Genomic DNA, 27641 nt, shown 5'->3' on the forward strand with positions numbered 1-27641 from the left:
AGGAATGCTTGACTGCAGCAAAATCTAAGATTAGGAGTGTAAGAACTAGTTAGATTTAAGAAAATGTCATCAATCGTGAGTAATATTTAAAAATACACTCTTCTTGGGGTTCCTGGGTGGCTCAGTCGGTTAAGTGTCTGCCTTTGATTCAGGTCATAATCTTGGGATACTGGGATGGAGCCCTGAGTCAGACTTCTCCTTCTGCCCCTCCCCCCTCTCATGCTTGTGCTCTCTCTCTCTCTCTCTCTCTCCCCCCAATAAATAAATAAATAAAACCTTTAAAAAATAAAATAAAAAATACACTTTTTTTGTTGGAAAAAAATGTATTTTGTGATGCCTGTGCAAAAGCATTTAAGCCCCTAAATTATCCAGTGCATTGCGTTTCTGGTTTTTGCAGCTCTGTGGTGTCACAATAAAATAGTTAAGGGGCAACTGTATCCACTGTGTTGCACAACTCTCACATGGAAAAATGTTTCTTTCTGTTCAAGATTCTTCAGTTTTAAAAGCTTAAGGTGAAAAAAAAAAAAAAAAACCCAAAGCCTACAACATGATAGTAGGTACTTAAAGGAATCTCAACTTGTGGTTTCAGCAAACATTTTGTCAAAGAAAATAATAATTGCAGGATTAGATTATATATTCTAGAGAGTAGTAAACCCATCAGAATTGTTATGCTTTCCCCCACTGATTGTGAGTCTATATAAGCTAAAAAGTACAAAATAGGTTAAGAACTGTTTAGTAAATTAAGGAAGACGAGATCAGGAGTGGTAGGCAGAATTTCCTGCCTCTTTCTTGATCTTTCTTCATCTCCTTGGTAACCAAATTCATCAGAAGATTGGATTGTGAAATCAGACTCACACCAATGAGAGGTATAACCTGCATCAAGCTTTCTTAACAAGTTCAAGGATGTAAGTAAACATGAAGTATGGGGTAAGCAAAGAGAGGTGCAGGACCACGAACACAGTTTCCCAGGTCCTATCTTGGTGTATCAAGATGTACTTCAACCCAGATTAATGTGGGGTCTCTAACTAACATCAGTAGCCCCGTCACACAAGAGGAAGCTGATTCAACTTTATCTCCAGTTTATACTCAGTTGCGTAGTTTATATGACTCTTTAAGAGATTCATACCCAATAAGTCCAATTCCCATGTTTTCTTGTTTTGTTTTTACCAAAGCTATTGTAGACTAGCAGGTATATCTTGCCAAAAGCATGCCACAGATAAGGACTCCCCCACTTGTGAATGCTGATTGATAATCTGTTTCCCAGTAGCATGTTTACAAGGGGATTTTAGCAGGTGTCTTTCCTTCTTTCTTTGTTGAAATAAACTCCTTTACCTTCCTACATCTTTCCTCACCTAAGGGAAATAATCTATTGTATGCTATAATTTCCCAGTAACTAATTCCTTTCCAGTAATTACTTCCTACTCATCCTTCAAGATTAGTTCATACAGTACGTTTTCCAGGCTTGCCTTTCTTGACCTGCACTACTGCTGTGCAGAAGCCCTTTTATATGCCATTAGTGCACACTGTGTTTATATGTGTTATCACACTGAATATGATGGCTGATTTGTCTGCCTCTCTGAAAGTTTTGAAAGCAGGGATTATTTCATTAGCTATAGCATCTAGCACCATTTTTTTTTTTTTACAAAAAGGTATTTAATAAATGTTTGGCAAATTTATAGATGAATGGAACTCTTATTGTATGTTTATGAATGTTTGTGGTATATGCAATAATTTAGCAGTGATAGCATAAAAGATAATATTTTTCAGGCTTATCATTGACCAAAGCAGACTACCAGACAACTTTGATTTGAAACCCCATCTCTGAGGTCCTCATGTTCATATAGAATTGACAACTTGTTAAATATCTAGCTATTCAAGGGCAATCTTTACAAAGAATATTGTTTCTTCATATTATTTCTCAAACTTTGTATATTAGAATTTAATGTATGCTGGGTTTGAGTTCTCATTATAGTTTTAACCTATGCTTACTTTGCCTATATGCAATCTAAAAATGAGTTGACATCATGCTTTTAATTATAGTAAATTAAGTTGTTTCATAATTTCCACAGTATGATGCCTGTAATATTAATCAGACCAAATCATCACATTACATAAAGTTAATCATTAAAATGATCATCATTACTGCATGTGATAGCACTCTATTTTTATTTCACTCAGCATCAACCACGTATCTTCCCTGAATATAGAGATAAAAATCAAAGCTAAGAAGGTTTTTCTTACTTTCCTTATATGGTGTGAAAAGAAAGTCACAGTTTGGTTTATTGAACCTCCAAAATGGAACCTTATAGATGTTTCTTCATCATTCCCTTGCGTAATTATTGGTGAAGATAAGGAGGAGAGGTTTATATGTTTGCTTGGTGTACCATTTGTCCCTCATGAGAACAGGTACCATCAAACAAATAAATAAATACGTGTGCCATGAACAGAAGTGTTCATGTACCGAAACTGCAGAGTTGCTGGTTATTAGTGATCATTAACAAACATTAGATATTAAAAAACACTAACACTGACATCTGTGAACTACTTAGCCCAGAAGGCTGATGAATTTAAACAGTAAAATATTAAGACTCACTGCATGAGGTTAGACCGCTGGTCAGTCTGGCCCATCGTTTTGTCATGGCAGTGTAAGTGGCAGCTGAGAAATAACATCACTTACTTTTTATTTCAACCTCACAACACAGGATGCTGTGGTCCGGTAGCATGTTCTGCATGCCCAGTGTTACTTGCTTTGGGATGGATGTTTAGTAGCCATTGACTCCATGTTACTACTAGTTGATTGTCCTTTCATTAACTTGAATGCCCTCTAGGTGTTTGTATTAGTCATTCATCTTGGTAAACAAAATGTTAATTCAACGTCTGCTGTGTGCTAGTCATTTTGATAGGGCTAAAATTCACTTGATGTCCTTCCATGTGGCATATTGGCTAGAGTAGATTCTGATTTGCCAGGCATCTGTTTGACCATTCATTTGCTTATATTCATCATTGGTTAAATATTTGAATATCACTTCTCAACCCTGGGGATAGCGATTAAATAAGATATTCCTTCTGTACTTTAAGAGTTTTGTGAAGGAAGTTACTGTCTAACAAATTTATTTAAATTCTATTCTAATTTTTCACTTTTGTATCTAGAGATTATATGTTCTGTCTCTACTATCCACTTTATAAACTAGCACTTCTTTGTTCTAAGTTTACACTTTTTCCGGATTCAAGGAGTTGCCATTAATTCATTTACAATACTGAGTTCCTAAGTCCATCACTTCGTTCCTATATTTCATTATTTTACTGTTCTTCTAAACTTACTTTGAATAGGAAGCTTGAATCTCTTCTTCCCACTGAGGTCAACCTTTATCAAGCCAACCTCTTGACCTTTAATTTGCCTTGGACTAGATCCTTTCCTAATTAACCTTGTTTTGAGATTCCATAACTAGAACCAGACAAAGTCTCATTCTTTCAAATATATAGAGTTGTCGTCTTTGGACATTAATGAATATCACCCAGGATTTGGTTCAGCCATATCAGGATTTTAGTTAAGCTTTGTCATCCCTTAAAATATCTTTGGTTTCTCTGAGCCTCAGTTTCTCTTCCTAGCAAGGAAATAATGCTTCTTCCCACCTGGGATTAATTGTGAGGACAACCAGCAGCAGAGTGCCTGAGGTTGGGTGCTAAAGCTGTAAATCATGATACCCAGTGTGTTACTGGCTTTTTGAGCCACAATAAGGAGGAAACATTGGTTTAAAGCTTAATACTTAAAAAAAAAAAAAAAAACTAATATATAAGTATCATACTATATCTTCTGTCTGAAAATTAAATTAGCCATATGTAAAGCACTTAAAAGAATACCTGCTATGGTGGCTCCTGGGTGGCTCAGTCAGTTAAGCATTGACTCTTGATTTGTGGCTCAGGTCATGATCTCAGGGTCCTGAGATTGAGGCTCATGTCAAGCCCCATGTCAGGCTCCACAATGGGTATGGAGCCTGCTTAAGATTCTCTCTTTCTCTCCCTCTGCCCCTCCCCTGGCTTCTCTCTCTCTCTCTCTCAAAAAAAATAAATAAATAAATAAATAAGTAATAATAATAATAATAATAATAATGCCTGCTATGTAAGTATTTGTTGTTATTTTTGTCTTGTTAGATTTCTTTTTTTTTTTTTTTAAGATTTTATTTGTTTATTTGACAGAGATAGAGACAGCCAGCGAGAGAGGGAACACAAGCAGGGGGAGTGGGAGAGGAAGAAGCAGGCTCCCAGCGGAGGAGCCTGATGTGGGGCTCGATCCCAGAACTCCAGGATCACGCCCTGAGCCAAAGGCAGATGCTTAACGACTGAGCCACCCAGGCGCCCCTGTTAGATTTCTTAAATAGTGAAAGTAAATTCCTCTGTTGTCCACAAATAACTCAAAGGATATTTCACTTGACACATGACCTTTACTTACTTTGAATTCTAATTTTCCTAATATTTCCTGTTGATTGAGATAAATCTTATCATCTCAAAAAAAAAAAAAAATCTTACCATCTCAGCTCTTCTTTTCCCAATATAGTATCAATATTTTCCATATAAATACATATGTTAAAGTGATATCTTCCTGCCTTTCCTTTAAAAGTTTTTCCATCTCTTGCATAAAATGAAAAATAGCTACTTAATAGCAAAGTAGCAGGAAGTGGTATGATTTATGTCTGCTGCCCTGTAGTCTAGTCTTACATGTTTAGAGAATATAGAACAGGTCAAGTTTCAAAAGTAGAATTTCAGCGTAATCTTTGTGGGGGCCACTGTTCACAGTCCTCAACTGCTGTGTATTATCACATAGTTGATACTACTGCATATGGAAAATTATGACGTGAGCTGAGGATATATTAAAATACAATTTCTTTATGTTCATAACCGCATGTAGTTTTTAGGCCCTCAAAAGTCAAAACCATGGTAATAATACAACTAAAGCATGTTCAAGCATTAAATCTTTGATAATTATTTTTAAAGTTTTTTTAAACTCTGGAATCACGCCCTGAGCCGAAGGCAGACGCTTAACTACTGAGCCACCCAGGCACCCCTATTTTAAAAGTTTCGATTTGCTTGCAGTGCCCAATTTGGTTTTAATTCAATGCCAAATTTGCCAAAAAGTGTATGAGATTATCTACTTAGAATAATACATACTACCTAAGTATTAATAGACACAAAAAGTAAAATGGGACAAAATAGACCCTAAATCAGTCTGAGACATTCTCCCAATATGTGCAGCATAGTTCAGGATTTTATTTCTGCCCTTCACAGGAAAGAGTACTATTATAAATATGCATCATGTATTGATTTATTCAAACCATAAACATTTGTCGTTGTTATTCAATCAAGTTTGGCATTATCATTAAAATTTAGCATCACTTGACATTTTTGAAACACAATAAACTGGTTTATATTGATGAGTTAAAAGGTGCTACATTACGCAAATGTGACAAAAGTGATACAGAAAACGTATCTTATGTATGGAGCCATATTTAGTTTGTAATTAGAACTATTCAAGGAATAGTTTGCCTTCTAGAAATCATACAGTTTATTTTGTAGAAAATTAAAGGGGAGTCTAAGGTTCCTTGGCCTTTTCTTTTTCTTACCTTTGCTCTTGAGCCACTTTTCTATTGGAATCATAATCCAGTGTTAAGTGGTGTTGAGTCGTTTGAAGAATGATTGGGGGGGAGAAGTGAATTCAAAGAATTGGAACTACAAGTAAATAGCATTTACTTGCATCTTCTATATGTTAAGTTCTGCTTTAGGTGCTGTATATTTCTAAATTGCTTTAAATAACACTACATACCAACTAATTAGGTATTATCCGCATTTTATATATAAGGAGCCTGAAGATCAGAGAGATTTATTTAGTGACTATCTCAAGTAAGCAGTGGAAGCAGATGTCCAACCTGATACAATTCCACTTACCCCTAATTTTCCTGTGTAAACAATTTGAGATCCATTTTTTTTTATATTAGTACCCATGACATACCAATATCTAGTATTTTTTGTATCAGTAATCTGTTTTATAAAGAAGAGGGAAATATTGTGCAATCATAATTTATATGGTCTAATTTTTAAGGCTTTAAGGCCAATATTCATAACTTATCTTAAATAAGACATAGACTGAATAGTTCTGTGCCAATATATAGTAACGACCAGTGTTTCTCAGTTTTTTTAAGATTTTATTTATTTGAGACAGAGAGTGAGCGGCAGAGAGAGAGAGCACGAGGGGGCAGAGGGAGAAATAGACTTCCCTGCCTAGCAGGGAGCCCAACTTGAGGTTTGATCCCAGGACCCTGGGATCATGACCTGAGCCGAAGGCCAACTCTTAATCGACTGAGCCACCCAGGTGCCCCATGTTTTTTTGGTTTTGTTTTGTTTTTTAATTATCCCTCTGGGGAGTCTTTTAAAACTTTTTTCCCTAATTAACCATCCCCCCCCCCCACACAAACACACTGTAGTTTTAATACCACAGATACCCTATATATTTGTTTATATACTACTGCTTTTATGGGGGGGGTGTCACAAATTATTATGACATCTAAGAGGCTTTCCTTCCTCAAGAATCAGTTTTTGTTCCCTTATGGATGATATTACACTCATTGAGAATGCATGGTGAAGACCAAGTAAGTTCAGAGCTAGTCAGCTATAGTCTGGGAAAGCAGTGGTTCCCAAATTGTCATTTCTAAACCAGCAACATAGCATCACTTAGGAATTTGTTAGAAATGCAAATCCTCAGGCCTTATCTGATCCTATAGAACTAGAAATTCTGGGGGTGGGTCCATGCAATCTGTTTTAACAAGCCCTCTGGGTGATTCTGATACATGCCAAAGTTTGGAGCCACCAATTATGGACAGAGTTCTGAGAGGTGAGTTTATGGCTTGATCAGAACATTGAGCAAGTCAGTTTATGTCTCAATTTTTCCATCTTGATGTTGCCTGACAACTCCTGGTTTGAAGCCTCTCACACACGACCTTCTCAGCCTCACCTGTCCGGGGTCCTACTGAGAACCCACCTATCTTCCATGAGGGAGGGAAAGAATGAGACTTGATACCCCCTCAACCTCTCCAGTAGTAAATTTTTTTGAAAAAGACTACTCAACATACTAGTTAAGGTTACATTGACAAAGGCCTGGATGCCCCCCAAAACAGTAAATGGAAAAATAAATAGATATGTAAATATTAACATTCTGTCTTGATAAGCATCCCATTATGAGCGTGAAAACAAAAACCAGGGTGTCCCATTTTATAGCAAAATAAAGGAGCTAATAGATGTGGAAGAACTAGGAATTTGTCAAGAAGAGCATACTTGTTTCTCTTTCTTAAATTTTTCATTTGCATTTTTATGAAAGTAAGATTAAATGTTATTTATTTCTTGATTCCAGAGTTTCTCAGTCTTCTTTTCTCCTACCTACTATTTTAATCACGTACTTGCCGAGATTGGCTCACCCACTTTATTGATTTATTTCCAGTTTAGATATATGCAACCCAGTAATAATCAGAGGTATTTATTTTCATGCATGGAATGATTAAAAAATGAACTTCACGTACAGAAATGAAAGCCTATGGAAAACCTGGCTGTTGTAGCCAAAACCTTACCAACTGTGGGGCATGCAGTCCCTAGAACTTGAGAAATATCTTGTGTTGATGCCATGCTCTATAAACTACCATATGACAACTCCAATCAATTTAATGACTCCCTTGAGTCAGTGATTTGCAAAATGTAAATAGCTGATAACTGAAACTCAACCTCAGCATTGGTAAAAGAAAAGGCTTCAGGTTGATTTAACCATCCTAAGCTGTAGCATGTATAAATGATTTAAAAACCAAACATTCAACGGAGAAGAAACATTTTTAAGTTTTTCTCTGTTCTGTTTTGTTTTAGGTGGAGCTTGCTAAGGAAAAAAAGTGTGAATTCTTGCCTTTCCTGTCCCCACGGAAGGTTATATTAAAAGAAGGGAGAATTGTTGCTGTGCAATTTGTTCGGACAGAGCAAGATGAAACTGGAAACTGGCATGAACATGAAGATGAGATAGTCCGTCTGAAAGCCGATGTGGTCATCAGTGCCTTCGGTTCAGTTCTGAGTGATCCTACAGGTAGAGTGTCGGGAGCTGAAATGTGTTAGGCAATTGTCTGTTATTTTAGTGCCGTAATAGTTTCCAGCTTTCAGGGAATTGTTTTTCACTTTAACATTCATTTTCTTCTTCTAGTATGAAATCCAAGCAATCTGGATTTAAAAGGCTTAGAAATGGCATTTAGTGCTTATACAGAATTATTTTTAAAGTGGTGAGAATTGAAAATGACATTAATCTTTCTTTTAAGCTGATAATCAAAATACATATTCTGTTTTGCAATAATTTTTTTCTATTTCCTCTATAAGAATGGCCTTTTTCTTCAATTAGATCTTGAGTAACAAATGTGACAGAGAAGTTATAACAGCCAATCTTCAATGATTCAGACAAATTAAAACCTAATGAATAGGCAAAAATAGAATTCAGGTGTACTGCCGTCCTCATGCCAAACCATCACTAGAAACATCAAAATTATCAAATTAGACAGTTGAACTCCTCCATTTCACCTGGATGGCATAAATGGACAAGCTAAAGAAGAACAAAATGCTTGAAAAAAAAAAGATAATAAGAAAGGGAAATGTTTCATATAATATTCCAACTGAAAATAAGTTAATCAATTAAAGCTATTTCGTGTTATATTTTCACCACACTCCGTGTGTTTGTGGGTTGTTTTAGATGAAAGCTTAGGTGCCTATGCGTCCTCATTTTACAGATTCTTTACTTTTTAATATGCACCCATTGAAAGGATGATTAACTCTTTTATTTACTGAAAGGAAAATAAAAGACATTTATCCCCGTCAGCAATTCATTATGAATAACAATAACAACAAAAATTTGAAACCTGACAATTCCTATGACTCCCTACTATATCCGTGCTAATATTACATTTTGTGTCTGAAATAAAATTGCATTTGTGTCTGAAAAATGCAAATGGGCATTTCTATGCAATAGATAAGTAAAAAATTCAGCCAGTCATCAGGATATTTTATCTGCAGGACATCAAACATCTTGGTATTTGGAAACATCCAGATGTTTAATGTCATCAAGATAAATGTTTCCAAATAGCTGGATGATGGCCTGAATTTGTCACTTTTCATCTAGACGTTTCTGTGATATGTAGGCACAGTCACAGTGTGGTTTGTGGTTTGTTTATTCATTAACTGGGTACAGGAAGGGAAAAAAAAAAAAGAACAACACATGAATTGCATTCTATCATCTAAAAAATCATACCATTCTTACTACTTGGCACATTACCAGAAACTGTGTAAAAAGTTGAATCATATTTAACTAACAATTCTGTTGATGATTCACTTATCAAGAACTAATTTAGCTTACCCATCTAAATTTATGTTTCACAACTGACATCTCCAATATTAAGAGAAATGTATTTTTTCCTAAACAAACCTAAGTAGATGTGACTCAGATCATAGAAAACAGCTTTTGCAAAACTTAGGCTCATGTGCGTGAAAAGTGATTTAACTTAGTATTTAAAATACGAAGTACAAGAGAGTTTGATCTCGTCATGTTTGACAAAGTCATTCCAGAATGTATTTTTGTATTTTATCACTGCACATTTCCTCCAGTGTTTCACACGTACTACCCATATACATTTAGACAAATCAAGGAAAAATGGTCCTTCACTTTCCTTTTTTTTTCCCTCCTCCTCTTGTCTTGAAATAACAGATTGCTTGAAAAAATTATCCTTAAATAGAATTACTTGCTTTTCCAGGGCCTTTCAATGTTTGCATTAATAAGAAACTACTTTCTAAGTGAGAGGGGAGCTGGAAGCACTGGAAGGTGAAATAGCATTCATGCCGCTCCTCCCCTCTAAATGTTTTCAGTACTCTTTTTTGAATGGAAAACATTAAAGTAAGGGTCACAGGGAATCAGTAATTGTTAGAATTTTACCGAGAAGATCTTCCCCAAATGGCATTTAAAATTTTTTTAAGTAATTTCGAAGTCAGCAAGTTTTCATATGCACACACATATTAGCAATAGTGAAAATCAGTTTACAGGAAGCTAGTTGTCCATTTAGGTAAGAAGAGAAACTGTGCACGTCTCCCTCTTCTACCTTAAATCTTGTTCCATCTTGATACGTATGTGATGCGATTTATGTGCGACACTTTTATGATCATCGCATGTGATACTATGTGATTTAACATATTTATCTATAACACCTTTCTCAAACCGTCGACCTGCCTTTCCAGCCCCCTCTTCCCTCCTTCCCAACTTCACTTTGCACAGGTTTCAATAAACTGCATGCCAAACTCCATGACATTTTCTCTTTCCTCATTCTATTTTCCGCATTTGACAATGTTAAATATTTCTTTCTGTTTGAAATGCTCTCTCTAAGTCACTTAACCTTTCTGAGCCTCAGCTTCTTCCTCTATAAAAAAAACAAGCATAATAAAACCTTCTCCCTCTACCTTTCAGGACTGTTGTCAGAATTAAAATGAAGTAACATGAAAGTGCCTTGGAAATGTAACACATTATTATTGTTTATGACACTCCATTTACTTGTTGTTTTTTCTTTTAACTATTCCTCTCCTGAGCATATCACTGAGTACTTTTCTTCCTCTAGCTTATTACTTTCTAGTATTTTCCCACGTTCAGACTTTACCTGTTTTTCTCTTAATATATTTATTCCTTCAGTGAACTGATCACCTCTTTAATTCATTTATTATTCATACACACATTCAGTCCAGTAAGAAAGACTTAGTAAACAACTTTGGTGTGCCGGGTCGAGACTAGACTTACAGTAGACACTATTTCACTTCTGTGTAACTGGCTCCAAAATCTCTTTCTCCACTCCATGTCTCAGAAGACATTTCATCCTTTGTTATATGCCATGCATGTAACGAACATTTACTCAGTATCTAATGAATGCCAGGTACTAAGTTGTATTCTGGAGAGTTCTAGGGTGAATGAGCTATTCCTTTTACTTAAAAACCTCACAGACTGGGGCAGGAGGCAGACTTTTAAACAAATAATTGTTTTACCAAGTGAAGAATAATACACTTAGAGACATGTGTACAAAATAAGGAACGATCACTTCATGAGTTTCCCCCTAAGGCAGATCGCGCCTCAACTTTGCCGCTATTTAAATGGTACTGTAGTTCTCCCATCACTAAAGTTCAAAATGTTATCCCAGATTCAAATATCTAATTCCAGTTTTTCTTTTCATTAAATTCACCAATGTTACTCTGTACTGTAGGATGAAGCCCTACTCTTTAGCTAACTCCAGCAAATGGCTTTATATATACTATGTATACAGCTTTATCTCCCACTCTTCCTTGTAGGATTATTCCACCCAGTATCTTCTCACAGGTGGATTCCATACTGGTAATTCAGAAAGTCCTTGGTGAATGCATTATATAGATATATGCTGAAGAATTCAAGGAATGAAATAACCTTGACAGAGTACATATAAAGTATGGTGATTACATATTCTCAGCATTCTCTGACTACAATATTTTAAATGAAAATACTTGTAGCATTTCAATTATATCAATACCATGTATTTGTAAAGGTAACCTAAATTGGGAAATATCAAGGAAATTAAATTTTTAATCTCAGGGTTTTTTTCCCTCATATATATGTGTTACTTTTGCAAGTCCTTTAATTTGTGTGTCTCACAAAGAATATAAAATAACTTTATTTAGTATTAAGCACCCAATATATCTGTAATAAATACTTCCTGTTGTAAAAATGGTGAATGCCTCAAAGCTTATAGAAAAGTATACCAAATTTATAAAACAAATATGGGTAATATCCTTGGATTATAGTTGCTGATTATTTCATTGCTACCAAGGCTAATAACATTTATGAGTGATCATTATTATTTTATCTAATTCTATTTTATTTCTTTTTTTTTTAATTCTATTTTATTTCTATTTCATTTTTTGGGTTCTAGCAGTGAGTGGAAAAATAGGAACAAAAGACTCTGTATTATCCCTCTGCATGGAATATATATGTGCTTATTAGGAGCACAATTTAATTGAATCCTTCAATAACTACTGTCCCAAATTCTAAAGGCAATGTGGTGTTTGATTTCTAATTTGATTGAGATAATAAAGTCTCAGCCTTATTTGATATCTTTCCTGTTTAAAACTAAGAGTGGTTCCACCTTTTAAAAATTCTCACCATTCTCTCTAAGTATGCAGGATTCCAAATCCCATTAAATTGGGATTTTATTGTTCAAGACTTTTTTTTAAAGCCTGTCAGTAAATTAAGTACAAGCTACCTCTACTGACATTTCTAGTCCACAAACATCGCCCTTCAGTGGAAATTTTAAAACATTTATTTATTTCAACAATATGTATTTTGTGATACATTGAAGTCTCCTGCTAAACACCAATGTCAATGTTTATGGAATTGAATTTTCTCTCTTTTTTGTTTGTTTGGACAATCTCAGGTTTAAGAGACTCCTTGCTTATTCTAAGTTTAGCTTCCCTTCTCTTTCTGCTTGGAACCAAATGGCCAGTTGTGGAAGTGTGTATATCTTTTCTGTTAGTTTGGAATTGATGAGGATGATGGTTACCATTTTCACAAACCTCGCAGCTTCATTTTTCCAATGGAGTTATTAACAGTTGGCCTTGTCCTCACCTTCCCAGCAGATCCAGATGACATAATTTTATGTGGCTCTGAATATGCTTCCAGACAACTGAAGGAAGGCACTCTAGCCCATGCCATGACCTCTGTGCCCCTTCCATACCCTGCACCACAGCCATCCTCTCATTTTTTGAAATGTTGACTTTAAAAAGAGCTGTGTGCTTTGATCTTCCAGAACGTATTGCAATTTATCTTCCAATTAGGTTGTAAACCCCCAAAACACAAAGATTGTACCTTTATAGGAAGTTGTAGTCCTAATAGTAGTCAACATATTAGTGTACCTATAGTAGATGGATAATATACAGTTGTGTATTTGACTTGACTTGATCCATGTTAAGGTATTAATTTTACTACACCTATTTGTCATCTTTTCCTATTATGGGGCCGGTTTGGTTTATTTCTTATTTTAGGAAATATAAAAGTTAGAAACAGTTCTGTTTTTCTATTGCTATTGATTTCTTTTTCTGTTTTGGCATAAATTGCTGCATTCTTTATAATCCAATAAATATTACACTAATTAGAGGCCTTCTGGTGTAGCAGCTTAGAGCAGGGGTTCTGAAGCCAGGCTGCTCAGCTGGAAACCTGGCTCCCTTAGTCTCTGTGTACTTCATGGTCCTGATCTTTGAAGGGGGGTGATTATAGTATCTACCTTCTCGAGTTATTTTAAGAATAAATTAATAATATATGTAATTCACTTAAATATATGCCTGGCATATAGTAGCATCTCCTAGATGTTATTATCCTTATGTAACAAAATGTATATTAATAATTAAATTGAGTTGTACTACACCCTTGTGATAGTATGAATGTTGTCTAGGAAAAACAGCATTTGAAAATCAGGACTTCATCTGGGAACTTGCAGATTCTGTGGACATGTCTTTGTAAATAAGTAAAGCACATGCTTTTGCGTTTATGATTTTTTAAATATGAGAAAGTTTCATATATTTGGTTTGTTTTTTGCAGAAGAAGATTGTACGGTCTGTAACTGTTGAAGTGTTTTATTATCAATTCTGATCTTTTTCATACCATCAAAGGGAATGAAATTTCCTTTCAGTTAATTTTTAGTAGTTAGAAATCCCCATTTTGAGTTTCTGCAAATCAGGTGTTTTTTTTTTTTTTTTTTTTTTTTTTTAAGATTTATGTATTCATGTTAGAGAGAGAGAAAGAGGGGCGCCTGGGTGGCTCAGTCATTAAGCATCTGCCTTTGGCTCAGGGTGTGATCCTGGCGTTATGGGATCGAGCCCCACATCAGGCTCCTCCGCTGGGAGCCTGCTTCTTCCTCTCCCACTCCCCCTGCTTGTGTTCCCCCTCTCTCTGGCTGTCTCTCTCTCTGTCAAATAAGTAAATAAAATCTTAAAAAAAAAAAAAAGAAAGAAAGAAAGAGAGAGAGAACACAAGTGGGAGGGGCAGGGAGAGGGAGAGAGGACTCAAGCAAACTGCTGAGCATGGAGCGACAGGGGGCTCGATCTCAGGACCCTGAGGTCATGACCCAAGCCAAACAAAGTCAGACACTTAACTAACTGCACCACCCAGGTGCCCCCAAATCAGATATTTAAAGAACAAAGGATTTTTAATAACTTTTTTCCTCTTAAAAATGGTGAAATTGGGCCAGTTTTTCATTTGTTTAATTTTTGTTTGACTGATCATTGTTACTTTTAAGGAAAGAGAGGGGCACTTTTGAGGATACTAAGTTTGAATTTTAAGTGCTTGAAAATTATGGGATGACATAATTAAGGTTAAAAAACCATATTTTTGGAAGGAAGAGATAGGATGAATGGTGGCAATAAAGCTGACTCAGCATAGTGCTACATGGCACTGCTCCAGAGAGCACATGACAAAGTGACTGAACTCTCTGGGTATAGCAAGGAATGTGTGGCCCTTCTAGGAAAGGAGTTTATATACTACACCCAGTGCCTACATTTTCTTTATGTTGCTAGAAATAACAAGAAAACACAAAGCCTAGCTCTGAATCTCTAGTGAAACCCTCAGAAACCAACTCCCTTGGTGTCATTAATTACAATTAGTTTCATAAAGGGAGGGTTTTGGGGGGGGAAAGATTTTTTAAATCACTTACCAGTTCCTTTTATTGGAAAGCTCTCAGAAAAGCTTTTTAACACCTTGTGCGGTAAATCAAAGATTCTGCCAATAGCAGCATCGAGTGTAGCTTTGATTCACTTGCCCCTGTACTGAGAAAAAATGCAGGCCGTGGGTTAATGTGCCTTATTCTGGCCTAAGTCAGAGCTAGAAATTGCCAGTTCGGCAAGAAATGGTGGGCACGAGACCCTGACAATGCAGACGTTCAGGAATTTTTCAGATGTGTCCATTTTCCTCAATTACTTAGGTGTTGAAGAAAACCAAGGAAAAAGTCTTTTAAGTGAGCACTAGATAAGCCTATTAATAATAGTTATCTGCACTTTAAAAGACATAGCATCACTATGTTTTACTTGTTTTATTCCTTATTATGGTAACTCATTGAGGGAGTTGGAAACACTATGCCATCTTAATAACTCCCCCTCCCTTTAAATTAGTGTCTTCCACTTTCGAACAATAAAACATCTCCTCCAGAAGCTACTGGCTGCACTTAGAGATTGAGCAAATTTTCTTTGAACAGTTGTCTACTCTTTGTGGCCTTCAGCTTACATAATTCCTCTTCTCCCTTACCAAAAATAAAGAGGAGGGGGAAGGAATGGATACTGAGTTGAGACTATGCCATAATTGGTCAGATTTTCACTGTTGTATGCATTTTTTTTTTTAATAAACAGAAATACTTGCAACAAAGTTTCAAAGAACAGATTGTGGAATACTGGCTTCCTTGGAGACAAGAGAACTTTTTGGTTGATGGCACAAACGTTAGACCAAGGGCTTTACTAATGATTAATAGAACTGAGAATAGATGAGCTAGAACTGATAACTAAACTTGTCAGTTCAGTGTAACTTACCAGACACATTGCAACACAGTAACTTGCATGGGACTTTTCTTCCTATTTCCAAACATGCTGGAACGGGCTTCAGAAATCATATATTCTAGTCCCCTCATTTCACAGGCTTATTTGTTTAACTAATAACCTCTGATAGCCTGCTATTCCAGGCACTGAACTTAGGTTCTAGGGATAAAGTGATGAAAAGGCCAATGCAAACCTTGTCTCCAGGAATGCAGTTTAACAGGGGAGATGCACGGTGACGATAAATTGTGCTGGAGGGAAGCACAGAACAGTCTGAGGGTTCAGGGAAGCTTCCTAGAGGAAGTGGGTTGTAAATTGAACTTTGAGGGGTATGTGGGAGTTTCCAGGTGGAATGGGGGTGGAAGGGAGGGAGCCCCAGGGAGATTATGCAACTGTTCAACACCACACTGTTAGATAAAGCAGTCATTTTACAGTGATCTTAAAAAGCTATATATATAAAAAATCATGTCTTTTGAAAGTTGTCATCAGCCTACTTATTTCATGCATGTTCTCATCTTTATAAATGAAGTCTGAATTTTCCATTTTTATTTCTAAAATTGAACTTTTTATTTTACAATTTTTACCATTCATTCTCTCATGATTCATCATGGAGCAAATATTTCTTAGTGTCCAACTATGTTATATGCACTGGCCAGGTGCTAGGAATACAAATATGAATAAGAGAGTCTTTGCACTTCAGAGGTCCATAGGTTAGTGAGAGAAACAGGCATGTACATACATACATTGCAACATGATGTGCTAATTTTGAGATTACATTTGGACTGGGTATTAGAGCTTCAGTAGGAGTTTCCCTGTTAGAGGGAATATCACACACAGAAGTGTAAGCTGACAGATGGTTTCATGTGACCAGACAATGGTGAGAAATTCTGTTTAGCTGGAGCAGATAATGTATGATAAAATAAGGGTGGGACATGGATAGGGATAAGATGGCAGGAAATTTGGCTACAAGCTTATGTGGACTCAGGTACTTATATGCTAAACTAGGGATTTTGAATTGTATTCTATAGACATCCACGTGACAAATGGATGGTTTAGACATGGGCGAGATCTTTATTATTAATGAGATAATACTGATAGGTGCTTGGATTTTGTACCGTTTGTGTATTCTCCAAATAATTGGGAATTAGAAACCATGAAATCGTCTTTGAGGTGGTTCATATCAGAAGGCAGTGTGTTTTCTGGTATTGACACCTGAATTAGGCAATCATGGGTGTGATCCCACAATATAGATCCCTTAATGGGAAAGTACCCTAGTGGGATTGTCGGTTCTAAGGAAGAGAGAGAACCTGTGCCCAAATGGACAACTCCCAAAGCTATCGCATGACGAAATGAGTTGTGTATGCCTAATTTCTCCTTCCAGATTCACGAATTATGATTACTAATTTCAGTTTTTTGAAGACAGGTAAGATACAGAGAGACACCATGAGTGTTGTAACAATGATTGTTTCCCCACATGGAAAGAGGCATCAGGAGTATGAAAGAAGCATGTTGCTCCACAGGGGCAGCCATGTTAAAAAAAAAAGAAGGATGGCCTGGAATCAAAATAGAGTAGTATCAGTGAAACCAATTAAAAGATTGTTTTGTTAGTTTAGGTGGCTACTGATTACGGCCCAGATTAAGGTAAAGTAGGTAGAACTCCAAAAGAACATTGAGAACAAGACATATTTCTTAAATAGAAGAGTCATGGTTTGGTCATTTGTTTGATTAAAAAGGTTGCATGTGGAGTATCTAGCGTGGTAGTTTGATCAGATGTTCATAATGCTGATAGCATTTGGGAACGCAGCAGATGGAGCAGATCTGAGGGAAACGGTGACGTGTTGCATTTGGATTTACTCACCCATTCAACAGGAAACGGGACTAGAACTTAGGAAATAGAGAATGATGGAAAACAGACACTGGGAATCGTTGCATATCACTTGTCTTGTTTTTTTAATGGTCATAACCCAGTACCTAGAACAGTGCTACTCTTTTATTGAATTAAAGAATGAAAGCTGTCATAGCCTGTAGTTTGGATAACATCTTCTTAAAAGTTTGATAAGACAGGATATGTGGCATTTCTTCTGGAATTCCAGAAACATCTCACCTACCACATTATGAAAGGAAAAATCAATTTGTGTTACCACTGCTTTTCAGATGGTAAATATCTCAAGGAGGACATTGTGTCTAGACACCTTTATTCCAGTGATTCTGTACCTTTGCTCTTTTACTGATGTGTGTGGTTCCTTAAGCTACCATTTCATTTTATAATGCCTGAGTGATAAAACATTAATATCTCCTTAGTAATGTTTGGCCCCATGATGAGAATGACTTCTTTTTAGTCTTCCCTATACATTGTCTTGCTTTCAACTATATTTTGGGCAAGAAGCATTCTCAGGAACCCAATAGTAAAACTGAATATGTTTTCCTAAAAATTTCCCTAATTATCAGATACTTTTCTGGCTGGAAATGAGGATGAAGTGGTGGAATCCAATGCAAGTACTGGCATTTCTGCAGAATAAGCAGCCAAAATAATGGAACCTTTGCAGAGCTTTCCTTGGAATGATTTTAAAAGGGTGGAGGTGATGAGGAAGGAGGTCAGACTGATAAGTGTTAAAAGTGATTTGGAATCAACATCACATCACTTAAAACCACCTTAGACATCCATTTGAAGTACAACATGATATTTCTGTAATTATTTTACTTCCCTCTAATAACTGCATAGGAACAGGTTTGTTTCCCCAGTGAATAGCTCTGTTCAGAGCTTTCCCTTATCTTCATTTTCCAGGTTTCACTAGTGGTTGATATCATATGCATTCTTACAGGGAGACAGTGGATAAATCAGTAGTTTTCCATCAAATCAAAGATTACATTCAAGAGGTAGAGCAGCGGCATGAAACAACTTTTGCTGGGGAAAGAAGGTAGAAAATGGAAAAATAACATAATTGTTTCAGAGAACAGAAATCATAAGACATAGCCGACAGTATTCAACATATAGTGAATATAATAGATGTCCGGGGCTTTTTTGACCATGGCCTATTATATTCGTCTTTTAAATACTAGTTAGCTATGATGTACTAAAAGCTTATTCTGAAACCTAATATTCATATGAAATATTAAACTACACTAAGTTGCTATGCAATGTTAAATCAAGATGTAAAATTTAGTTAAATTATAAAGTAATGATGCATATTTTATACTAATGTTCTTAGTAATATGTATTTTGTGTTGCAGATTGTTTTGTTGTTAGTGACTTTGCATTTATATTTTTGGCTCAAAGCACAAAATGAAAATTTAAGACTATCTAATTTAAGATAGTCTTTGGTTAAGTAAGTCATTGACCTGCAAAAGTGTAAGTTTTAATTGTATAAATTAGAAAATTACATTGAATCATATTTAATATCTATCTCCCAAATATGGAAGCTACTCAATTAAAATGGAATATGTACATGTAATTTATTAGGTGTCTCAAATGTGCTGGCATTACTAGAGGAGAAGGCCAGCATTAATATTAACATCCATTCAGAGGTCCCACCCAATGTTTATACAGACTAATGCCAACCTTTTTTTCATGCTAGCCATACTTATATTTTGTAATTATGGATCTCTTTTAAGTGTTTTCAAAAGACCTTTATTTACTAGCCATTTATTTTTATATACAAGTACATGAAAGAGTGTCAAGCCTATTATGCACTACATGCTTGACAAATACCAGTGATTTTCCAAGTCCTCTGAAAAGTGTATTGACAAATCACTTGGTTTGATATGGCCCAGTATTTTTCCCTATATTTGCACACTGCTGTCAAATGAACTTCTACCTCACTAGTATCACGGCATTATTCTCATACGTTATCATCTAAAATTAATCCCCCCACACACACCCATGATGGGATTGAAACCAAATACCTCAATTTAATTTTGACACCCTTTTAATCTCCCTCCTACCCACTTGTAGGACCTTATTTCCCATTCTTTCCTTCTGTATTTGCTAAGTATATTGGGTTCTGTGTTAGGTTATCCTGGGTACACAAAAATGAGTACATTGTCCCTGTCTAATGGAGCTTTCAATCTAATAGAGGGAGAAAAATGCACCTAAATAAAAATGCCATTATATAGTGACACAAGGAGAAACAGATAACCTGTTAGTGTAACACTCAGGGTGGAGAGATGACTTCCAGCTGTAAGAATCAAGAAGGTTTTGTGGAAGCAATGGCATTTGTAGTGGAGATGAGGATGGGGCAGGACCTAAGAGAACAGAAATAGGGAAAACACATTTTAGCACAGTGAACAGGTAGATAGATACATGGAGTAGTCGCTTTGGCTAGATCGTAATGAGAAACTGTAAAGGTGGAAAAACATGTCATTGCTAATTCACAAAATGTTTTCAATGTTAGGTTAAGGTATCTGAATTTTATTCAAAAGTTGGTGGATGCTAGAAATCTAAAGGGGTATGCTGGTTAAATTTGTTTTCCTCATACACAGAGGGAAGATAGAAATATGTGTGTCCATTTTGGCTCCTTCTCTTCCTTCTCTCCATATATCTTATATATATCCTAAATTATATTAACAATAGGACTGTAGGGTAGTTTATTCATATTTTAATCCAAAGCACCCAGCACAGTCCCAAGTACTCACTGAATAAATGGATGAATGAATGAATAAATGAATAGATGGATGAATATTGGGGTGACCATGTTGGGAGGACCAGAATAGAATGAAATGACTGCTTTATTCAAAATGTCCCTACAGAAAATCCACAGTAAAGACAAAAGCATATGAAAGTGGTTAAATGTCATATGAAGGCTAGCAAATCTTCCTTCTGTTAAGGGAATGGTCAGATGCTGGACATTCTCACTTGCGTTAAGAACATAGCCTCCTAACCAGTCATCTTGCTTTTTCTCTTGCTTCCATATAATCCTACCAGAATCAGCCCTTATAAACAAATTATATCATGTCATTCTCCTATTCCAAACCCTCCAGTGGTTTCCTACTTTATTTAAAATATAGTTCTTCTCAGAGCTTATGGAGCCTCCTTGATGAAGCCCCTCTTTCTCCCTCAGGTCTCCTCACCTCTTAACTTGCTTCCTTTCTTTCACCTACATAAAGCCTCCCTTCCTCCTACTCACCTCACCCTAATGCCTCTGCAATGGTTCCCTCTGCCTGCAATGATCTGCCTGGAGGTCTTCACATGCTGGCCTATTTTTACCTTTCATGTTTTAACTCAGATGTCATCTCATTAAAGAACCCTCCATGACCCACCATCTCCCTAGATCTAAAGCACCTCTCCCCCTCTTACTCCCCTCAGCACGTAACACCCCCTTCCATGTAATCCTCTTCATAACCGTCTTCACTATCATACAATTCACTTACTTGTTTATTTTCTATTTCTTATCTTCTGCCAGCTGAAGTGTATACCCCACAAGGACAGGTTCCTTATTACCGTTGGCTATAGTGCCTACAGCAGTGTTTAATACATACATGGTAGACAATAAATATTTGCTCATGGAATGAATGAATGCAAGCTAGTACTTAATGTTTTCCTATGCCATCACGATTACACTCCTGAAGGAGCATCCTGTGTGCACTGCCTTGCTGTCTTTGCCAGATCCTTTATCCTTAACCTCTTTTAACTGCCTTTTGCCTTCATCATTTACCTGCAGTTTCTTCTTTTTACTGCTCATTGACCTTCAGATCACCAAATCTAGTTACCTACCTTACATTTCTCTTGTATTTTACATTTCTTGAAAGTATCTTTTCCTGGCTTGTGTGGCTCAGAAATACCTTGAGTCTTACGAAATGCTGATGACTCCCCCTCTGGCTTTAGTTCAGGTTGTGCTTGCTGCCACTTTAAAAAATACCTGGTTGACTCCTACCTGGATTTATGTTTTTGATTAACTTTATCCATCCTTATGACTATATCTAATCCCAAGGTACAGAGCTCTCTCCTGAGTTCTAGGTGTATATTTATCTCCAAATGCCCCTAAAGACCTCCAGGCTTTTCTAGTTGGTATATCCGTAGCTGATTTGTCGTTAGGTTCAAACCCTGAGAGTGTGACTTAGGTAACTTACCTCACTCTCTGTTTCCTCAACTGTAAATTTAAAATAACATCTATTCTGTGAGGATCCAAAGAGACCATATATATGTTGCGTAGCTCAGAACCAGCCACATGTTCATGGAGGCATTCTCAATAAATGTTTGTCATTATCATTGTGAACACAATAACCTTCACTGATACCAAAGATATTTCTTGACTGCATGGTACTATAACTCGTGCTCTATATAAAGAAACTGTATCTTTGAATTATGCATTTACTTATGTATTAAAATTGTTTAAAATATATTCTACTGTATGTTTTAAGTTCGCATTGAAGTATGCCTACAGCCGATTGACAAGGGAAAAAAAAGTCGTAAGATGGATATCAAAAAATAACATTAATGAGCTGCTAAAGCTAAAATTACAGGAACTTATGAAATTGGTTAAACATAAAAACCATTAAACTGTTTACTGAAGCTTCACAGATATACTGCAGCTAATGAGCATTTCTGCTATTTAAATAAGCCCAAATTGAACACACATTACATGGATACATAATTAGTCATGGCAGTCAAACACACATAGACTTACTTTTAAAGCTCTATTTAGGGAATCTTTTCCATTTGATTTATTTTGTTAATTAAAATATTTTTCAGTATTCACTTATATTTTAATAATATTGTTTTCACCAGCAGTATAATTTACTACTGGCTTTCTATTTGTTTTTATTTATGCTTTAAATGCAGCAAATGGGGATTTTCTATTAAACATTTTTTCTTAATCCCTTTCTTTAATTATTTATATCACTTGATGGTATCATTCAGCATTTTAAAAGGTTCTTTCACTGGGAAGTATATATAAAATATTTCAGTAGCCTTTCTGCTTTTTTCACTGACTCCTAATTATCAAGAAGTATTAAGCACCCAAATGTGCATAGAATTATGATGATTATGGTCCAAATCAGATTAAAGGATGATCTATTCCTTCCAGGAGTTTGTAGTCTTAAGTAGCTGGTATCATTGAATATAAATAAGCAAATCAAAGTACAGCATTTGGGAATCCAACAGAGAATTTGAAAACAATCCCCATATATTTCCTTCAAGGACACTGACCTCCTTGTGGAGATCTCTCCCAGATAAAATGAAATCAAATCTTCAAGGAGTTTAGGGTTTTAAATAGATGGAATTATTGCAGAGAAATAAGCAAATCAAGGTGAAGTGCTTGGACAATTTTAATTCTTAATTGATTAGTTGGTCAGTTTAGGAAATGAGAATAAGACTCCCCATGGAATACAAGTAAAACAAAAGGAGTTGCTACAGGCTATTATTGACATCCACTATTTTTTTTTTTTTTTAAACTTGGGGAGCCTAAGCTTGCTCTAAGCATTGAGGGGAGGAAAATTAAATTTGTACTTTCCCACTGCCTGAATTGTACAGGCATAGTGAACTGAACATTATTTAACCATAGCAGTAGGGAAATTGAATAGTTAAATCAATCAAAAGAAATAACCAAGTGCATATTCTTCTCTACTCAGCGTGTTTGTCACTGTAGAAGTGTTTTTTTTTTAAGAAACTTTTTTAAAAAAGGAAAATATTTTGATTTCTTCTCTACAGTGAGCTGTCTGTAATTGTAGAAATATGATCTACAAGACAAATAATCAAGACAGGATAATGTGAGTGCTAAATAAATGGAATGGACAACTATTACATTTTCTCAACCAAAAAACATTAATCGAATTCCTCTTGTGTGCCATTTTGTGCTAGGTGCTGGGGAAGGAGCTGTCTCAGAGATGGTCCTTAAACTCAAGGAGTGGTGGAGACAAAGCAACTAGAATGAAGTCACATAGTGACTAGGTTCACAGAAAGTGGTTGTGGTTAATTTAACAAAACGGGAAAAGAAAAGTTTCCATTGGAACAGTTGACCTAAAAGCTATTATCTGTAAAGATGGTCAAGATCAGAATTCTTTGCTGTCCCTCTAAAACCCCCTCTGCTTCATTTTAGTTACTTCCACAGTCCCCAGTTGTGGAACTTTAGGAGACTATTTTTGGCCCTTCCTGGCTTCTTTTTGTCCCTACACCAAAGGTCAATTGCAAGGATAGCCTCAGAGTCAGAAATAACTGGATTCGAATACCAGCTCTGCCACCCCTTGGTGCTATATATATATATATATATATATATATATATATATATATATATATATATAAAAGATTTAATTTATTTATTTGACAGAGAGAGAGACAGCCAGTGAGAGAGGGAACACAAGCAGGGGGAGTGGGAGAGGAAGAAGCAGGCTCCAGCAGAGCAGGGAGCCCGATGCGGGGCTTAATCCCAGGACCCTGGAATCATGCCCTGAGCCGAAGGCAGATGCTTAACTACTGAGCCACCCAGGTACCCCCACCCCTTGGCTATATTTAAGATGATAATATCTACCTTAAAGAGTTGTTTTGTGGTTTAAATGAGATTATTATATGGAAGTATTCAGCATCATACCTGCCTCATATGAGGAATCAATAAATGTTGATTGCTTTTCTTTAATGTTCTTCATTAGGTGAAGATGATATAAATGAGATGTAAGAAGTAACTAATAGAGTTTCCTTTACATGAATTGTTAGAACATGGTAACTGACTGGATGTTGAGATCATTGGAGAGAGGAGTCAAAGATTATGCCAAGATTTTTAAGATTTATCTCTAGGTCCTTTGAGAAAGGAGAATAGGAAAAAGTAGCAGTAGAGATTGAAGAGTGATCATGGAGGTAGGTGGAAAATCAGAAGGTGCGGTGTCACTGAAGCTGAGCTAAGGACATTTACGAGGGAGAAGTTGTAATCTGCTAAATGCTGCTGAGAAATGGAGGAAGGCAGTGCCACAATTAGGGTGAGACAAGTGAGGTGCCTACCTGCACTTGAGCCTAAGGTCCTGAGCCTGAGGACCTTCTTAAGTTTTATTCTTTGGGTGCCTCACTCACCTCGCCCCAGCCTGATCCTGAAACAAGGTGATCACGGAGGAGAGTCACTGGATGTGGCAACCTAGAGCTAATTAATCATCTTAGTGAAAGAGTTTTAGTGAAGTTTTGGGAGGTTTAAAAATGAAAAATACATGTATGTACATGCTTATGAGAAACAATTCAGAGGGAGTGGTTGATAATAGAATATGTAATCGAGGGAGCAAAATGGCTACAAAGTAAGAGGAGAAGATCCTAGGGCTCATATAGGGGAACTGGCCTTTGATAAGAGGGAGAGTTCTTTAATTATTATAAATAAGAAGGAAGATAGGGCACCTGGGTGGCTCAGTCGTTAAGCATCAGCCTCTTGATTTCGGTTCAGATCATGATCTCAGGGTTGTGAGATCCAGCCTCACATTGAGCCCCATATGGGGTTCTGTGCCTGTGCTGGGTGTGGAGCCTGCTTAAGATTCTCTCTCTCCCTCTGCCCTCACCTCCCCGGAACTGCTCTCTTAAAAAAAAAAAAAAAAAAATGGAAGAGAGAAAGAGTGAACACAGATCCAGTAAGTTTGTAGTTTGGACAAAGGGATGACCAGAAAGTTCCCATATAATAGGTTCAATGTTCTTTATGAAATACAAGAGAAAGCCTTCTCCTGACAGTGGGGGACAGGAAAAAAAGGAACTTCATCCATCAAAAGTTTGAGGAGAAGAGAAAAGGTATAAATGGTGGATGGTGGTCACAATGAGTAGAAGACATGAAAGGGCAAGCTTACTAATATCAATCATGAAATGGTGAAAGGCCCAGGAGAAGCTTGTAAGCTGGGTTTTGGGTGTGATAATTTGGAAGGGACAGTACAGCGTGTACACTGGAATCTCTAACAGGTAGCTAAAAGTGCCAGAATAAAAGAGTTCAAGGTTGTGACTGAAGTCATTTTTGTAGAGATGAAGTTAAAGGCAACTGACTTGATCTGGGAAGAAGATGAGATGAGGAGGAACCAGAGCCCAAGAGGACAGTTTAAAGATAAGGAGAGCCTGAATAGAATAGCATTCTGCAAATCAAAGAGGGAGATCAAAATTAATGTGATACAAGTATCAGATGCTACAAGAAGGTAGAAGGGAGGAGGACTGAGGTCACAGAATTTAGGGACCATGGAGATCATATTTCCATTAGAGGACAGCCTGGATGGAATAATTGGGTGGTGAAGAAAGTAGACAGTCAGTGTAAATTACTCTAAAATTAGGTAAAGGAGGAGGTTAGAATGAGGAAAGACAACCATGACAAAACTAAAGTTTTTCAAAATAGGAGATGAGAGGAGAGGGGAAATGTGAGAAATGTAATATTCTAAAGAGAGTTGGAGATGATATTTGAGCTGTAGGAGTGGGAAGGTGCAGAATCAAGGTTAACATTTGAGGGGTTTACAGAAGGACAATGATGAATCTTCACTGTGGGTTCCATTGTGTCTGTATATTGATTCAAATACTTAGGCAGAAGGCAGATGTGAAGAAAAACTCATGCCATCCAGACCTGATATTGTTAGTGGAAGGCATTCTCTGGGTCTGTCCCTTCGTTACCCCAGGTTATTTTATTGAAACAGAACTCTGATATCCCAGCCCTGTAATTAGAATTCATTTGCTCTTGGTGAGATTTTGCTTTCAGCTCTGAATAACTGAGATTATTGCCTCAGCTCTCCTTTTTGTTTCATTGTGCTTCGGTCCTATTGGCTAATAGGTTATGCAAAATTGAACAACAAGCGTATAGATGAATTCATCCATGTTTTCAAGATATCATTTTATTATAAATGTTGAAATTTTTTAGCCCCCCCATTGTTTTATAGCATATCAAACACTCCAAAGAATACTAATAATCCTTCTTCATTATGATTTCTGTTGTATTGTTTTATTGTTTATGCAGAATTAATTTATATTTATGTACTAAAATATAACATTCTTGACATCTTTTTATAAATACTGAGAAATATACTTGTCATATGCTCATGGGTTTCTCTTCTATGTATATGACAGCACAGCTACATCAGTTTAATTGACCTTGGCAATCTGCATCTGCTAGTGATGTGTCCCTGAGGGACGGTTTCTGCAATTTTAAGCTGTGGCTTATTGAAGAACTTGTGTGTCACAATACAATTAAGTCTATATAAAAAAATCATTTCATGCATAACATTAAATTGACTAAAAGTTCTTATTTCAAAACCATTTCTTGTTTTAAAGCCACCTCAGAGTGTCTTTGTTTTTTAAATAAGCTCATTCGAACATAGTAGTAATTAAAGCAGAAAATTAACATAAATCTTGAATGTTTGGTATGAATTAAGGATGTTTTCGTTCTTTTTAAAGACTGCATAAAATTCCAGGCACCATCTCACTTAACACATTTCTCTCCCATTTGCAGAATAATATAGGCTGTGAATAAGCATGTTGTAGGGTTCTTTTTCAAGTTCTTTTTCCGTTCAACTGTGGAGCTACTGGGACATATGCTGCAGTCTCCATCGAGATGCAGCCTCATGGAAATCTGTGGGAAAAGTGCGCATATCGTAGCAGAAAATCCCTCTCCGCTCACTCTCGTTATTTTATAAACAAGGAAGAAAAAATACAATCCTTCTATTAATATTCATTTAACACTTCATAGGAAATGGCAAGCAGTTATTTGGTTTGCAAATGTAAATATACATTTTTCATCCACTTATGCTTTCACTCCTTCCAAGCTAGATAAAGGCAGAACAGAAGATGTGCTTCTGAGATTTATTTTCATTGTGTTTCGAGTTAAATGTATCAGCAGAGCTGTGAGCGAGCTGTGAGGAGTTCATAGAAGGATAGTTACAATGATGAGGAGGATGAAAGTCTTCTTCATAAGAAGCAGCGAAATAAATGAACTTCTTTCTGACAAATTATTCATCAAATACATGTGGATTTTTTTCACCGAATCCTCGATTTGAGTTCTAAATTGAATACTTTGGAGCTTACAAAATATAGTTAGATAATAGAAATAACTGTATCTCAAAGAAATCATTGAAATCAT

The 27641-nt window shown here is 36.3% G+C and overlaps 1 protein-coding gene across 3 annotated transcripts in view; it reads left to right on the forward strand.

Annotated features, from left to right (window-relative positions):
• Positions 1–27641, forward strand: part of DPYD (dihydropyrimidine dehydrogenase) — a 788803-nt gene that overhangs the window by 362860 nt on the left and 398302 nt on the right. For all 3 annotated transcript variants that reach the window (XM_026497557.4, XM_057310448.1, XM_048220250.2), the window contains exon 11: positions 7900–8110. In XM_026497557.4, the coding sequence (XP_026353342.2) occupies positions 7900–8110 (211 nt within the window). The remainder of the gene's footprint in view (positions 1–7899; positions 8111–27641) is intronic.

The sequence above is a fragment of the Ursus arctos genome, unplaced genomic scaffold (assembly GCF_023065955.2).
Source record: "Ursus arctos isolate Adak ecotype North America unplaced genomic scaffold, UrsArc2.0 scaffold_12, whole genome shotgun sequence".
In the NCBI taxonomy this organism is placed as follows: Eukaryota; Metazoa; Chordata; class Mammalia; order Carnivora; family Ursidae; genus Ursus; species Ursus arctos.